Source organism: Lolium rigidum, chromosome 3, assembly GCF_022539505.1.
Source record: "Lolium rigidum isolate FL_2022 chromosome 3, APGP_CSIRO_Lrig_0.1, whole genome shotgun sequence".
Classification (NCBI taxonomy): Eukaryota; Viridiplantae; Streptophyta; class Magnoliopsida; order Poales; family Poaceae; genus Lolium; species Lolium rigidum.
The window spans coordinates 83,990,252-84,007,672 of NC_061510.1; the positions used below are offsets into that span (position 1 = coordinate 83,990,252).

At 42.3% G+C, this 17,421-nt stretch overlaps 4 protein-coding genes across 4 annotated transcripts; all 4 read right to left on the reverse strand.

The window, feature by feature from the left end:
- Positions 1-3,606: 3,606 nt before the first annotated feature.
- Positions 3,607-4,479, reverse strand: LOC124695116. Its single transcript, XM_047228006.1, has one exon. The coding sequence runs from the start codon at positions 4,477-4,479 to the stop codon at positions 3,607-3,609; it is 873 nt and encodes a 290-aa protein (XP_047083962.1).
- Positions 4,480-6,792: 2,313 nt separating this feature from the next.
- LOC124695117 lies at positions 6,793-7,686 on the reverse strand. The gene has a single exon (XM_047228007.1). The coding sequence runs from the start codon at positions 7,684-7,686 to the stop codon at positions 6,793-6,795; it is 894 nt and encodes a 297-aa protein (XP_047083963.1).
- A 2,502-nt stretch (positions 7,687-10,188) lies between these two features.
- Positions 10,189-11,061, reverse strand: LOC124695118. Its single transcript, XM_047228008.1, has one exon. It carries the CDS (start codon positions 11,059-11,061, stop codon positions 10,189-10,191), a length of 873 nt encoding a protein of 290 aa, XP_047083964.1.
- Positions 11,062-13,273: 2,212 nt separating this feature from the next.
- Positions 13,274-14,152, reverse strand: LOC124695119. The gene has a single exon (XM_047228009.1). It carries the CDS (start codon positions 14,150-14,152, stop codon positions 13,274-13,276), a length of 879 nt encoding a protein of 292 aa, XP_047083965.1.
- Between the last annotated feature and the right edge of the window lie 3,269 nt (positions 14,153-17,421).

The window sequence follows — 17,421 nt, forward strand, 5'->3', positions numbered from 1 at the left end:
CGAGGTAACCTAAGAGCCGATCGGGGCTCGTATTTAATGTTTACGTGTTTGCCATGCAGGAAACTAATCGAAGCAATCCATCACCTTCCCGACCGAGGTATAGGTCAGGTGGCACGCCCTCGCATTAGCCAGGACGTGTGCCGGAGCTTTGCGGGCCGTTGCCCGAGGGACCAGGGCCCACCAGCAGTCCTGGGAGCCTCCTGGCTCTCTGTGTTGCCCGTCGCTGCTCGCCGGTGGATTTTGGTAGGCAACAGGACTTTACTTCTTTCCATCTCTCTCAGTGATGGCGAGGCTCAGGACTATCCTCTTTAGGCTAGCCCGTAGGTTGCGCTCCTCCGTAGGAGGAGGCGGCTCTCTTTGTGCAATGCCGAGTTGAAGGATGATGAGGAGGGCGACGTGTAGAAGTGGCAGAAGTGTGGGCTTGGGCATTCGAGAAGAGAAGCAAACTATACTGTTCGACCAGCCTATAAACTCTTGTTAGATGAACACATCAACAATGAAGAGCAAAATGAAGCTTTAGATAGAGGTAATACTAAATAAAAAGCTCTCTAGAAATTGAAAGTTATGCAAGAAAAAGTTATTTTGTGGTGCGTGTTAAAAGGTTTCCTGCCTTGTTAGGTGAATTGAAGAGGAGTTTCCTGCCTTGTCAGGTGAATTGAAGAAGAGACATATGAACGAGCTGATAAAGTAAAGGAAATAGTTGGAGTAGGGTTCGTAGCTAGAGATGTGCAACGCCCTTATCTGACAACATATCTAGTGATACCACACCTTATTTGATACCATGATACCACTCTTCAAAATTTAAATTGTAAGTGTCAAAAAATCTGAAACCAAAATTTGGGGTGTTCACAAGATGTGTGTTTACATACCCTACACTGTAACTTTCATAACCAAATTTAAAATATCCTTAAAGAAACAAAAAGGAGAAATCCAGCATGAATAGTGTCACATAAAGACAAAAACACAAAATGACACTGTTCACACAACATTTGTCTTTTTGTTTCTCTTTGTATTTTAAATTTGGATTTGAAAATTCTAGACAATTTTGTGAACAGCCACAAATTTATTTAAATTTTTTTTATCACTTACAAATTTGAATTTTGTGAAGTGGTATCATGTGAAATGTGGTATCACTTGATATTTTTCCGCAAAGGGAGCAACGTGTGCTACGTACGCACAAATAGTGCACATCGATTCAACATTTAACGGCCAGTACTAGGCACTAGGAAGAGTAGATTTCAAGGAATACATTAACGATCCATACGTTAATCTGCAAAACCGGCGCAAATTTTAGCCGGTCTTCACTCGTTTAACTGCCGGGCTGCTCAGGTAAAATTAAAAAACACCCCCAAACCCACGTAGCGCGCGCCCGGCGCCTCTGCCATCCCCAAACCTCACAGCCGCGCGTATACCGAAGCTGTCGCCGCCGAATCCGAGCTCCACCGACGTCGCCGCCGCCGCCGAATGCGCGCTCCACCAAATCCGCACTCCACCGACGCCGACGCAGCGCGTACCGCTGCCATGCTCCTCCGCCGCCGCCGCTGCCGCCGCCGCCTCCTCTTCCACGCCGCTATCCGACGGCATACCCGCCCCTTCTTCTAGCTCAAGGTAGTCTTGATGTTCTCATTTTAGTTTTCATCAATCTTTTTTACCTAGATTAATTTCCCCTTTTGCATCGTTGTACTCAGTATCAACGATGCGAAATTTCTCACATTGGTTTATCGTTTCCATTTCTGTACTGGCTCAGATTGTGTCGTAGATTATGTATTGCTTCAGGTTGCCTAAATAGTTGAGTGGGGTACCATGTATTGACTCAGATTTTAGAATACATATTTGTTCAGATGGACTGGCAGGAATTCTTTCAAATCCGTCAAACAATCAGCCTGATGATTCACCCTAATCAGTATACTGGTGTTTGTAATATACAGTTCGATCACTGCTTCTACACCAATCAGTACATCGATGTATTAGGAACCATTCCAATTCATGAGTTTATATGTCTATTTTTTTGCACTCCCTCAAATCCAAGAGAACTTTCATGGGACGGAGGGAGTATGCAATATCCAAATTCATGATATTTGTTTGGTGTAATAGGCAACATTTGAATCCAAAATCAATGTACTGATTAGGTTTCATTATATTAAGTTTTGCATGTGTGATAGACAATATGTTTGATAACTATGAATGGTGAAGCCAATATTGTGTAATAGTTGACTCATGATCAGTACCAATATATATTCAACTCTTGGCCAGAAGAAACATTTGTATTTTTCCCTGGAAACATCAAATGATTTTGGGGAAACTTGATGCATGAAAGCAACATACTTGAGTAAATGACAAGTGTTTCTGACTTGGTAATAGGTTTTATTTTCAGAAAACATCAATGTGATGGAAATGGAAAACTAGCAGAAGGGTTCCTGTTTCCACCAAAGAGATGGGAGATCTTATTTCCCTTCACAGAGATCTTCTTGACCATTTTTCAATTGTCCGATCCACCTTTTAACCTTTTTTGGGGATGCTCTTAGGTCACACGGTTTTTTGGAGAATGCTCTTAGGTCATCGATTCTTGTGTAGGATGTAATTATTTTTTAGCTTCATCAAGTAGCCATAATTTCACTATGATTTTGTAGCTCTGTCCTTTTCAACTACCGGTCATTTGCTCTGTTCATGCCATTTCTAATTCCTTCTATTTGTTATCTTCAGTATTGTTACCATGTACCTGGAGTATGTACATTGCGTGTTGTTACCTGTTATTGCCATTTCTAATTCCTTCTATTTATGAACCATCTAATCATCATTTCTGAGTTTTATTTCCTCTTCTATGCCAGGTGTGACATGTATGCCAGCAAGCTTTGCAAGGAGTGACCATCGACCTGAAGCAAATAACGTGAGACACAAAAAATAAAGTGGACATGAGTGGTATGCCAGACGAGAAGAATCAACACATGACCCGACTACAAAAGAAAAATTCAGCCATCTGTGTGAATGTCACTATACCTCAATCCTCTACCCCACAAGTTTCACCTGGTAAGAACTCCTAGATGGTAAATTCATTACCTTTGGATGCATCTATATTTCGGGTGAAATTAGATGTAGTTATGTCTCTGTTGTTCTTATGAAATCAGAGATGATTATATTTGCTATCCTTATCCATCTAGCAATCCCTGAAAAATCAAGGGAAACATACTTGCATGATAGCTGCATTTTGATCTGCACTATTCATCTACAGCTCAAGTGGCTAAACTCTTACTTGTTTCTTTTCCTCACAAACTCAATGCAGCAGAGTTATGGTGAGACTACTAAAGATCGACAGAAACTATATGAAAGCTTTTTTTTTGTGGGGGAGAAACTATATGAAAGCTTGGTAAAAACTCAACAAGGTTTGGTCAAAACATAACTTGGATGGCAATTTTTTTTCTCAACAGAAATAGATAACCGTGAAACAATTTTATATAAGAGTATATTAAATACTACAATACAATATTAAATAGGCAAAATCACTAAACAAAGCCCCAACACATCGGCAACATATCCCCTGGCTTATTGCGCCAGAATTAATGAAAAACAATTCAAGAAACCACCAAGCATGCGTGAAAATTACCAAATTCAGAGACCGAGGCCCATGGCAATGGCAATTGCCACGTTCAGACTCAAAGCCACTCCAATCCCAAGAAAGCTGCATCGATGAGCTGGTGCACCGCTGTCGTAGGGGCTGTTGTCCACCAGCGGCTCTCCCACGCTCTCCACGCCTTGCTCTCCACCGAGCCCTGCCGCTTGGGGCAGTGGCGTGAGTGGCAGCTCGGGCTGTGCGGCTCCATTATAGGCACCATAGATGTTGCCATTGCCTCCTTCCTGTCCGAAGGGCAAGTTGCCGCTCCCCTGCCCGATCGGATCAGCGAACGGTGGCATTGCCGGCGCCAGGCCAGGTGAGCCGGGCAATCCACAGTGTTGAGCCGCGCGCGGCTCGTCGCTGGCCTTCCAGGCCAGCTCACCACCCTTGTCGAGGATGCGCATGTCACCCTCGTCCACCAGCTGGAGGGTTCTGAGGAAGTTGTTGTCAACTGACTCCGTGTCGTGGGTGTGCCACACAGAGTTGCTGCCGTCGAACACCTCCAGCCCTTTCCACGAGAACACGAGCGTGCAGGTGTTCACGGTGCTGACCGCCAGGCACTCCGACTCCCACACACTCTGCCCCTCCGCGCCCGGCGCCGTGGTGTCGAGGATCTCCACGTAGCAGAAGTCGGCTCCGAGGCCGCCGGCGCCCGGCGCAGTCTGGCTGCGCAAGAAGTACGCCGCGTACTTGCCGGACGGCGACATTAGGAACAGCACGGGGTTCTCCTCCCAGTGCGGCGGGATGCTCGCCAGAATCTGCTGCTTGGTTTCCCGCTCTACGATGCCGGTTGGCGCCATTGCTGTGGCATAGGATGGGAGGAGAAAGGTGACCGAGAGGTACATGGCAATGTAGGTGATTAGCTCCATGGCTACTGGTTTGTGTTTCGCTCAGATGCTACGTACGTGTGGGTTTGTAGTATTTGTGCTTGTGCATGGGGTGGTGTGTCAGTTTTATAGTGAGACTTAGTAATGGAGTGGTACATGGTGATGACGGTGCAAAGGCATGGTTGAGTGGTTGAAAGCACCGGCTCCAGTGGATCAGTGGGAAATTAGGAAAGCAAACGACCACAAAGTTTGCCAGCGTCAGAATCTGGACTTTCCAGCTGCAAGTTTGACCAGGAAATAATATCCTATGCTCATTTCAAAGGGCTTCACTGCTTAGTTGACCAAAATTTCGTAAAATCTTAGTCAACTAGCTTAACCATCTGAATAGCTTAATGCCATATGTGATTAGTTGGGATTCTTCCATGGTTGCTTATGGATTTTTATGTGTGCTATCATATTGAGCTTTTGTGACCTTTGTGCTTTCAGCTGAGTGGAGAATCATAGATGTTTTGTTTTTCATTTCTATGTTTCATTTTGGTTTATAACTATGTAATTACAGATTCTCTATATGGCATCTTTAAATTATGCATTTCTAGTGCAAATTTTGCTCCCAGAATTTGCACTAGAAAAGTTAAAATGAACTGTAAGTGAGATTTAGGCGGGATCCCATGTGACACCTTACCGGGAAAATGCTATAATATCTGATGCTATAACCTTTTCCTAAAACACAAAACGGATAATGCACTGAAATCACACCAAGTTTAGTGCCAGCCAGAATACAGTACTAGGAAACCTGACTAGTTATTCAGTTAGCTCTATTAAACAAACATACCGAGTTACCGACACTCGTCTCTTGTATGAACTAAACCTTGTTTAAGCTCACAGAGACATAAAAAAGCCCCATTTTTATTGTTAAGAACTGGCACTTGCATCAGCATAAAACTAGTACAAAAGAGATTACATAGTCCATTGGTCCCTTGCGTATCACGCAAAATGTAAAAATACATTTCCAATTCATGGCTTCTTTATCGAAATATTCATGTCTTCTTGTCACTGCAAGGGACGGAGACAAGGGGGTTGAAAGCTAGCTAAATATCCCAGGTTGAAATTAAACTAGTCTAACCTTCAGTCGGGTTAGATAAGAAACAAGCATTGCAATCTCGGCTGTTTCAGGATTCAGAGTTCAATGCAAGCAACTGAAACAAGACTGCTTCACAACGGGCACTCTGGTTTCATATCCAAAGTAGTATAAATAGAACTATCTGTTTCAGTATAAGGACTGGGTGTTGATTAATTCAGTGCAAACAACTGCGTCCTTCAAGCCTTCAGTATTACTTTCCTGACAATGGTGTTTACACGGTAAAATGTAATGAACTGGAGTACTTATCAAGAACCTTGCAAGAAGGGAGTACTTATCAAGAAGGTCAAATCCTGATTCCCATCAAGCATACCAGAACGCAAAGTCTTCCTGAAATAATTGCTACGAACACGAAAGAAAATTAAAAGAAGTCAAAGATTTTCATGATTACTGAACAAGAAAAATTGTTTACTGAACAAGAAAATTGGTAAAGGTTGAGTCGTTAATTACTAACTAACAAGCAAGGAAATTACAGTGAGTTCAGGATTTTCTTGATCATGAAGAACCAAGAAAATTACAGCAAGTTCAGAAAACTTTCTTGATCACCAAACCAGCAAGCAAGACGATTACAGAAGATATTCAGAATTCTACCGATACGAACATCCACAGCTCTTCCAACTAAAATAGTTTCCAAACATTCTTGATGATCCACAGAATTTTCGATTACAAGTTAAACTCCAGTAGCAAAATTCCCCAGACAGACGATTAGAGAAAATTCAGAGTTCTCTTGATACTAACATCCGCAGCTATCAGTACAAAGTGTGTGACGGCGAGCAGGTTTAATGACCTAAACTAGCTAGTAAGCACCTCACCATACTCATGGTCGCTCAATTTCTTTAAAAATAACATGATAGAGAAATGCAAAATCTATGTGGGTGCCACCGGCCTTCGGGTTTCCTGGAAAAATCCGGAATGGGTTAACCGTCCAGTTATATAACCGTCTCTTGTAGTCTGAAGAAGTGACGCAATAGGCAATAACCCAATAGAAACCACATAATCGAGTCTTACAAAACAATATCTTAAATGATCACAAAATATTACACATTGCATATTCAGGTACAATACGTTAATCCTAGTCGCATGCCCACACCCAGAAAAGGCACAACCCTTATCACGAGTTCACAACACATCCCTGCTGGCTTATTGCGCCAGAAATAATAAGAACAATCTCGAGAAACCATCAAAGCCGTCAGGCGGGAAGAGCGCAGGTACTGAAATCAGAAACCGAGGGCCATGGCAATGGCAACACTGAGACCCAAGGCAACTCCAGTTCCAAGCAAGCTGCATCCATGCTTCAGTGCACCACTATCATACGGGCTGTTGTCCACCAATGGTTGGCTACCAAATCCAATCGTCTGCCCAACTTCCTCCACGCCCTGCCCCTGCCCAGCGACACCACCGTACGCTGCCGCCTGTGGCAGCGGTGCTAGCGGCAGCTCGGGCTGTGCTGCGCCGGCGTTGCCATTCCCATTGCCTCCTTCATCCTGTCCAAATGGCAGGTTGCCACTCCCCTGCCCGATAGGCTGGGCGAAGGGCGCCGTTGCCGAGACCAGGCCAGGTGAGCCGGGCATCCCGCAGTGCTGCGCCGCCCGTGGCTCATCGCTGGCCTTCCAAGCCAGCTCACCGCCCTTGTCGAGGATGCGCATGTCACCCTCGTCCACAAGCTGCAGGGTTCTGAGGAAGTTGTTGTCAACCGACTCCGTGTCATGTGTGTGCCACACCGAGTTACTCCCGTCGAACACCTCCAAACCTTTCCATGAGAACACGAGGGCGCAGGTGTTGATGGTGCTCACAGCCAAGCACTCTGACTCCCACACGCTCTGCCCCTCTGCTCCTTGCTCGGGGATGTCGAGAATTTCCACATAGCAGAAGTCCGCCCCGAGGCCGCCGGCACCCGGCACGGTCTGGCTGCGTATGAAGTGCGCCGCGTACTTCCCGGAAGGCGACGTCAGGAACAGCACGGGATTCTCCTGCCCATGTGGCGGAATGCTTGCCAGAATCTGCTGCTTGGTTTCCCGCTCTATCATGCCGGCTGGCGTAGTTGCTGTGGCGTAGGAAGGGAGGAGAAAGGCGAACGAGAGACATATGGCAATGTAGGTGATTAGCTCCATGGCTACTAGTTTGTGTTTCGCTCAGATGCTACGTACGTGTGGATTTGTACTATTTGTGCCTGTGCTTCTTCATGGAATGGTGAGCCGGTTTTATAGTGAGACTTAGCAATGGAGTGGTACATGATGACGGTGCAAAGACATGGTTGGGTGGTTGAAGTCACCAGCTCCAATGCATCAGTGGGAGATTAGGATAGCAAAAACCAGCACAAAGTCTTCCAGCGTCAGAATTTGGACTTTCCAGCAACGAGTTTGACCAGGAAATAATATCATATGCTATATTTTTTTCAAAGGGCTTCACTGCTTATTCAACCACAATTTCATTAAACTAGCTTAACCTTCTGAATAGCTTAGTGCAATATGTGATTAGTTGGGATTCTTCATGGTTGTTTATGGGGTTTTATGTGCATTATCCTCAGAATCATAGATGTATCGTTTTTTATTTGTATATTTTCATTTCATTTTATAACTATATAGTCTCCTATGACATCTTTAAATTATGCATCTAAGTAAAGGTTAAAAACTATAGACGCGCCTTGCTAAAACATTCCGATTCTTCATTTATCTATCTCACATTTATTATTGTATTATCTAGCTTATAACAATTTTTGTACTTGTCTAGCATAATTAGTATTTTGAAGTTATCTAGCTTAGTGTTATTACTTTACAAAAATAATAGGACAATAGTAAATTCTAGATATTAACTTTACATATGTGTATATCGCCTTTGTTTATATGATAGCGTTGATCCTTGTTAGTGTTTTATTAGGGAATTAGAAGGATATCCCGTGTGTTGCAGTGAGAGTCTCTTCAAGATTTCTGTCATGTAGATAAAATGGTATACCATGCGTGATGCATGAAGTTGTCTAAGATCCAATTGGTCATAATAGTCGATATGCTAAATTTAAGTGAAATGGTTGTGTATTAGATGGCTAAGATTTGATGATGCGGACAACAGTATGTCTAAAGAATGGAGAGTGTGGATATGCTACATGTAGATATAGATTATAACTAATGAATATTATGGGATGTCAATAACATGGATAAGTAGGTGGATAGAAGAATGAGATGATGTGGATAGCTTGTATGATAAGATAGCAAGTGATTAATGAATGTTATAGTGAGGTTTTGCTTTTATAAGAGATACAGATTTATAGACTTATGGTGTTCTGTGTCCATAATGTGTCTAGGTAAATACTTGCTCATTGAATCAGTATATATTTTGTTTGAAGTATATTAATGTTACATTTTGGTATGTAGTTTGTATATCAACATGCTTTAATATATTGAAAATATATTTCTCCATACATGCATGTCTGCTTGTAACATGCTGATGCACCCAGGGACAGATGCTGGTTTTCGAACTTGGGTGTTCAAAAAATATTTTTGGCTAATCTACAAAGGATCGACTTAGCAAAACCAAACCTTTTCCCCCCATAGCTGAAAGAATTATTGAAGTTCACAAAAGTTAGAGAAAAAATACTACACGATAATAAGATCTTAAGCTTAGATTGACGTTAACGGACTTGTTTTGCTCAAAGTACAATGTCATTGATACATACACTTAATCTGCATTATAAATATTATATTTTGTTTGCCAAAAAAATTGGGTGTACATCTGCACACCCATGACCATACATGGATCCGTGACATCCGTCCATGGATGCACACATCCTTTAGCAGTGTCGTACCATTGGAGCTGTTAATCACATGTTTTTGTTGATATAATAGAAATATATTTTATTTATATGCATATATGGTATATGTTGGTAATCTGTTTCGGCACCATGTCCAAATCTAACATAATACACCATTCATCTCCGTATCCAACCGTCGTCCAGCTTACTATGAAAACAGTGGAGTAAGATTATGATTTCAGGGCTACCAAAGCCCGCTTGAGTTTGACAATTCACCTTACTTTTCTTAATTCCATTTTGTTGTTTCGCATAGGAATCCCCCTTATCCAAGAAATGATTTAACATTTCTCAAATGCCACAAATTCTAATTGTTTTATGAATACGAACAGAAACACGTTTGTGGTGAATAACCTTATCTGATGTTTCATTATAACAAACAGTTCATCATGACTTGAATGACGAACCATCTATGATAGCAGGTTATCACCAGGGTCAATCTCAAGCATGACTTATCCACAAAAAGGCCTATCGGTTAACCATCGAGTCTTTTAACAGTCTCTTGCAGGCATTACTGTAGAAGTGAGTACACAACATCCAAAAAAAATTCTATGTGAAATTCTGAATCATCAGTTTGAGTAGGGTAGCCCAATAGAAACGAAACTAGCAAGTCTTACAACCAAACTTAAACAACCACAAGAAATTACAGATACAATACAGTAATACTACAAGCATGCCCCACACCCAGAAAATTAACCCGCCTGATCACGAGTTTACAACACATCCCTGGCTTATTGCGCCAGAAATAATAACAACAAATTCAGAAACCAGCAAACCCGTCACGCGGAGAGAGCCCAAGTATATACTGAAATTAGAAACTGAGAGCCATGGTAATTGCAGCACTGACTCCCAAGGCAAGTCCAGTTCCAAGCAAGCTGCATCCATGCTTCAGTGCACCACTGTCGTATGGGCTGCTGTCCACCAACGGTTGGCTGCCAAATCCAATCGACTGCCCCACGTCTTCCACGCCGTGCCCCTGCCCAGCGACACCACCATACGATGCATCTTGTGGCAGCGCTGCTACGCCAGCGTTGCCGTTTCCATTGCCTCCTTCATCCTGTCCAAATGGTAGGTTGCCGCTTCCCTGCCCGATCGGCTGGGCGAAGGGCGCCGTTGCCGAGACCAGGCCGGGTGAGCCGGGCATGCCGCAGTGCTGCGCCGCCCGTGGCTCATCGCTGGCCTTCCAGGCCAGCTCACCGCCCTTGTCGAGGATGCGCATGTCACCCTCGTCCACCAGCTCCAGGGTTCTGAGGAAGTTGTTGTCCACCGACTCTGTGTCGTGTGTGTGCCACACTGAGTTGCTCCCGTCAAACACCTCCAAACCTTTCCACGAGAACACGAGTGCGCAGGTGTTGATGGTGCTCACAGCCAAGCACTCTGACTCCCACACGCTCTGGCCCTCCGCGCCTGGCTCGGAGGCGTCGAGAATTTCTACGTAGCAGAAGTCCGCCCCGAGGGCGCCGGCGCCTGGCACGGTCTGGCTGCGTATGAAGTGCGCCGCGTACTTGCCGGAAGGCGACGTCAGGAACAGCACGGGATTCTCCTGCCCATGTGGCGGAATGCTTGCCAGAATCTGCTGCTTGGCTTCCCGCTCTATCATGCCGGCTGGCGTAGTTGCTGTGGCGTAGGAAGGGAGGAGAAAGGAGAACGAGAGACATATGGCAATGTAGGTGATTAGCTCCATGGCTACTGGTTTCTGTTTCGCTCAGATGCTACGTACGTGTGGATTTGTAGTATTTCGTATTTGTGCCTGTGCTTCTTCATGGAGTTGTGAGCCGGTTTTATAGTGAGACTTAGCAATGGAGTGGTACATGATGACGGTGCAAAGACATGGTTGGGTGGTTGAAGCCACCAGCTCCAATGCATCAATGGGAGATTAGGATAGCAAAAACCAGCACAAAGTCTGCCAGCGTCAGAATTTGGACTTTCCAGCAACAAGTTTGACTAGGAAATAATATCATATGCTCATTTTTTCTAAGGGTTTCACTTCTTATTCAACCACAATTTCGTTAAATCTTAGTCAACTAGCTTAACCATCTGAATAGCTTAGTGCAATCTGTGATTAGTTGGAATTCTTCCATGGTTGTTTATGGGGTTTTATGTGTGTTATCCTTTTGAGCTTTTGTGATCTTTGCGCTTTCAGTTGAGTGGAGATTCATAGATGTTTCGTTTTTTATTTGTATATTTTAATTTCATTTTAAAACTCTATAGATACAGATTCTCCTATGACATCTTTAAATTATGCATCTAAGTGAAGGTTAAAAACTAGCCTTGCTAAAACATTCCGATTCTTCATTTATCTATCTCGCATTTATTATTGTATTATCTAGCTTATAATAATTTTTGTACTTGTCTAGCATAATTAGTATTTTTAAGTTATCTAGATTAGTGTTATTGCTTTACAAAAATAATACGACAACAATTAGTGAATTCTAGATATTAACTTGACATATGCGGATATCGCCTTTGTTTATATGATAGCGTTGATCCTTGTTAGTGTTTTATTAGGGAACAAGAAGGATATCCCGTGTGTTGCGGCGAGAGTCTCTTCAAGATTTCTATCATGTAAACAAAATGGTATACCATGCATGAAACATGAAGTTGTCTAAGATTCAATTGATCATAATAGTCGATATGCTAAATTTAAGCGAAATGGTTGTGTATTAGATGGCTAAAATTTGATGGTGCGGACAGTGTCTAAAAGAATGGAGGGTGTGGATAGGTTACATGTAGATATAGATTAAAATTAATGAATATTAGTGGGATGACAATAACATGGATACCTAGGTGGATAGAAGAATGAGATGATGTGGATAGCTTGTATGTTAAGATAGCAAGTGATTATAGTGAGGTTTTGCTTTATAAGAGATACAGATTTATAGACTTCTGGTGTTCTGTGTCCATAATGTGTTTAGGTAAATACTTGCTCATTGAACCAGTATATATTTTGTTTGAAGTATATTAATTTTACATTTTGGTATGTAGTTTGTATATCAGCATGCTTTAATATATTGAAAGTAGATTTGTTCGTACATGCATGTCTTCTTGTAACATGTTGATGCACACATCCTTTAGTAGTGTCGTACCATTGGAGCCCTTAATCGCATGTTTTTATTGATATAATAGATTTTATTTATATACATATATGGTATATGTTGGTAATCTATTTCGGCACCATGTCCAAATTCAACATAATACAACATCCATCTCCGTATCCAATCGTCGTCTAGCTTACTATGAAAAAGGTGGGGGTAAAATTATGATTTCACGGCTACCAAAACCCGCTTGAGTTTGACAATTCACCTTACTTTTCTTACTTCCATTTTGTTGTTTCGCATAGGAATCCCCCTTATCCAAAAAATAATGTAGTATTTCTAAAATGCCACAAATTCTAATTGTTTTATGAATATGAACATAAACACACATGGTTTGTGGGAAATAACCTTATTTGATGTTCCAATATCATAAACAGTTAATCATGACTTGAATGACAAACCATCTATGATAACAGGTTATCACCGGGGTCAATCTCAAGCATCACTGATCCACAAAAAGGCCTACCGGTACCATCGAGTCTTTTAACAGTCTCTTGCAGGCATTACTGTAGAAATGAGTAGACAACATCCCAAAAACATCCATGTGAAATTCTGAAATCATTAGTTTGAGTAGGGTAGCCCAATAGAATCGAAACAAGCAAGTCTTACAACCAAGTTAAACAATTACAAGAAATTACAGATACAACACAGTAATACTACAAGCATGCCCCCACCAAGAAAATTCACACGCCTGATCACGAGTTTACAACACATCCCTGGCTTATTGCGCCAGAAATAATAACAACAAATTCAGAAACCACCAAACCCCTCACGCGGAGACAGCGCAAGTATATACTGAAATCAGAAACTGAGAGCCATGGTAATTGCAGCACTGACACCCAAGGCAAGTGCAGTTCCAAGCAAGCTGCATCCATGCTTCAGTGCAGCACTGTCGTATGGGCTGCTGTCCAGCAACGGTTGGCTGCCAAATCCAATCGACTGCCCCACGTCTTCCACGCCATGCCCCTGCCCAGCGACACCACCATACGATGCATCTTGTGGCAGCGCTGCAGCGCCGGCGTTGCCGTTTCCATTGCCTCCTACATCCTGTCCAAATGGCAGGTTGCTGCTCCCCTGCCCGATCGGCTGGGCGAAGGGCGCAGTTGCTGAGACCAGGCCGGGTGAGCCGGGCATGCCGCAGTGCTGCGCTGCCCGTGGCTCGTCGCTGGCCTTCCAGGCCAGCTCACCGCCCTTGTCGAGGATGCGCATGTCACCCTCGTCCACCAGCTCCAGCGTTCTGAGGAAGTTGTTGTCAACCGACTCCGTGTCGTGTGTGTGCCACACCGAGTTGCTCCCGTCGAACACCTCCAAACCTTTCCACGAGAACACGAGCGCGCAGGTGTTGATGGTGCTCACAGCCAAGCACTCTGACTCCCACACGCTCTGGCCCTCCGCGCCCGGCTCGGAGGCGTCAAGAATTTCCACGTAGCAGAAGTCCGCCCCGAGACCGCCGGCGCCTGGCACGGTTTGGCTGCGTATGAAGTGCGCCGCGTACTTGCCAGACGGCGATGTCAGGAACAGCACGGGGTTCTCCTGCCCATGTGGCGGAATGCTCGCCAGAATCTGCTGCTTGGTTTCCCGCTCTATCATGCCGGTTGGCACCGACGCCGTTGCATAGGAAGGGAGGAGAAGCACCAACGAGAGGGCCATGGCAATGTAGGAGATAGGGATGAGCTCCATGGTTAATGGTTTGGATTTTGTGTTCTGCTCAGTTGCTATTGCGTACGAGGGCTTGCTGTGTTTGTATTTGTGATTGTTCACGAATTAGTGCGTGCCTTTTATAACGAGACCTGGCAGTGGAGTGGTACGTGATGATGCTATAAAGGCAACGTTGAGTGGTTGGAATCACCGGTTCCAATGTATCATTAGACATTAGGAGATTAGCTAGGAACAATAACACGATGCCTAGGAATAATGCTTTCATATACGACTTCTCGACCTATTTGACATAATATTAGAAATTCTCACAAGTCAATTTCAGCTGAAGACCTTAGTAATACACCTCAACAACCCCACTAAAGTTTGAGGATTCTATTGATCTTTTATTTCCAGGCAAGTTATAATGCATCAAACTGATTTGTGATGAAGAAGTACCACTCAAAGGCCTAAACTGAAGTCGTCAATGGTAACTAGTTACCACTGTCGGGACAAAGTTGGGCCAGTGAGTACTACTAAACTCAGCAATGACTATTAATAGTCAATTTCATCCCACCTGAAGCCCCTGCACCACTGAAACTAAAATTACCCCTTTCTCAGTTTTATAGCCCTCCGCTGTGAGGATCTAGAGGTGGCTCCCTGGGGGTGGGCCTAGAGGAAAAACGTCTCGGTGCCTCAGTCTAGTTCACACAAAATTCTTGCTTCAAATAGGGGTGTTGCAGAGTGTTAATATATGAAGCATATAGCAAAGAAGATCACTCAGGACCGACCCGGTGTCCTGTGACACACCTAAGCACAATGTGGGTTTGCCCCACCTCCCTTCTCATTCCACCCCGATCCATCCACTTCCCTTCTCCGGTAGTGACTTCTCTCCCCTCTAGGTCCACTTGACCTGACCCAGTAGCACCTCTATAAGATTCAAAAATCCATTCTAGAATGTTCAATGAAAACAGCTATGTGATCAATAGTCTTATTTTACCTCTTACTTTATTTCATCTTAAAAATAATTAAAACCTTTGAGGTCTTATCTAATTCTTTGTTAACCATCTGAAATATTGTAAGAGTTGATATATGGATTTTCGAAAAATATATCATGGTTGAAATACTTTTATACAACTCAAATATTGTTAGAAGTCGTTTGGTATCCATCATTTGGGCCAGGAATCCCGGAATTCATTTTGGAATTCCATAGGTGGGCTGTTTGGTTGCCATAGAATTGGATCGTCATTTCATTTAGAAAATCCAGCAAAATGACGCCATGAGTGAACACGATTCCGAGCTGAGACCTGTCATTTGCGTTTCTCTATGGAACTCATTTACAAATTAAATATTGAATTCTGCAGTCATTTGCAATTCCTGTGGCAACCAAACAAGTGTCTATTTCTGGAATTACAATGTAAATGAAATGAATACATGTATTCATTTCAAAATGCTACAAATGAAAGGAAAGCTGGCTTCCAAACGACTTCTTAGATATTATTTACACCAAGTTGGATTTTTTAGCCTTCAAATATTTTCCAACATTTCTTTCAATTTATAAAAGAGGATCAACTATAACAGAAATTTGTAGAAAATATTTTGTCTTGGTATATTTTATGTCACAAAGTTCTTATTTGTATTTTTAGTAATTTAATAAACACAAAAAACTCATTTAGAGAACTTATTAAGGGTATAAATGATATTTTTAAAATATAAGTGGAACTATAATTAGGTGGAAACTATATTTGCACGGACCTTCTAACTATTGTGATATACTGGAATTTTCTTGGATTTTATGAAAGAATGTGGCCTTTATAAAATCCATAATAATTTTTTCCTGCCATTTAATAATTCTATATATGATTTGATTTTAGAAATTATGAACTAGGCCAATTCAATTCAGGCCTTTGCTCTCTGTCTCTCTCTCTCTCTCTTTCCTATTCCTCCATCCGAATGAGCCAACCCCATCTTCGTTTCCCTCTACTAGATGACCCGTTGCACTATCACGCAAATGATAGAATTAAATTAGAAGTTAAACCATAAACTTTAGCTTATTATAGCATTAAGAAAAACTCGAGGGCAGCAAAGATTTATCAAGCAAAGTAACAGAACATATGCCAATTTTATACACATACATTCAACCATTTCTCTTACTCGGTAAATAGTAGTGGCGGCAGAGGTATTCTGGTAAAGATTAATTTAAACATAACGCTATATTCTTATTTACATGTAAATAGGCTCGATCTTTTTATTTGCAAAGGTAGAGCTAGAGCCAACTAAGACTAATTTAAACATAATGCTATATTCTTATTTACATGTAAATAGGCTCGATCTTTTTATTTGCAAAGGCAGAGCTAGAGCCAACTGAGCCACAAATTTGGCACCACGCCACCACTATGATTACAGAAAGAACATTCATGCTAAAACAGAATTGCACGTAGAAAAACAATTCTTTCAGACAAATTCTTGGCATGTAAGGTGTCATTCTACCAGCAAAGATTCGTCCTGATTTCAGAATATTATTTTGGATAATTATAGCTATTAAAAAAAGTAAGTAACCAGAGCATATAAGTGCATAGTCCTACATGAGTGCAAGATATGCCAAAATGTCCGTGACGCAGATATTGATGTAATTGCAGTAATATTCAACTCACATTTGACAAAAAGGCATAAAGGTAGAGCAGTAGGCATGATAATAGGAGAAAAGAGGAAAAAATATCTTGTGACATCCAATTGATGTGATATATAAATTGGATCTGCCTTAAGTACAATGACCAAATATGAGGTAAGTGTGCATAAAGTACTCCCTCCGTTCCTAAGGTCATAACTATCAAATGAGCAGCAAATGCTACAAATCTGTTTTTAAATAACCTTAGAAAAGTACATACATGCCATGAAAATTATTTTGCCTTGAAGCTAAGACAAATATTTCCGATGTGTGCCAAGGAAAGATAAACGTTAGTAGTTCAGTACCAATGTCAAGATAAATATTAGTTGTTTAGTACCAATGGAAGTAGTCTTAGCATTGTAGAGTGCATTCCCTGCTTAAGAATTGCTAAACTGTATTAAACAAATACGCGGATTGCATTTTTACTGAATAATATCGTCAAATCTGTGGACATGAAAGCTTTACAAAAATTGCAGGGTAGTATTCACAACACCGAACACCGTCTACTCAACAATATTAAGTTGGTCAAGGTGAACTAACATTTCCTATCCTTGGAGCAATATCCAGGAGTGAACACAGAGAAGAGCGATCCATTCAGGACGAAATTATTGGGCTGCTCTGCTTGCAAAATGTGAGCAGTCACACT

Coding starts and splice junctions, on each gene's coding strand:
- LOC124695116 (XM_047228006.1), bottom strand. CDS start 4,479: ATGGAGCTAATCACCTACATTGCCATGTACCTCTCGGTCACCTTTCTC.
- LOC124695117 (XM_047228007.1), bottom strand. CDS start 7,686: ATGGAGCTAATCACCTACATTGCCATATGTCTCTCGTTCGCCTTTCTC.
- LOC124695119 (XM_047228009.1), bottom strand. CDS start 14,152: ATGGAGCTCATCCCTATCTCCTACATTGCCATGGCCCTCTCGTTGGTG.
- LOC124695118 (XM_047228008.1), bottom strand. CDS start 11,061: ATGGAGCTAATCACCTACATTGCCATATGTCTCTCGTTCTCCTTTCTC.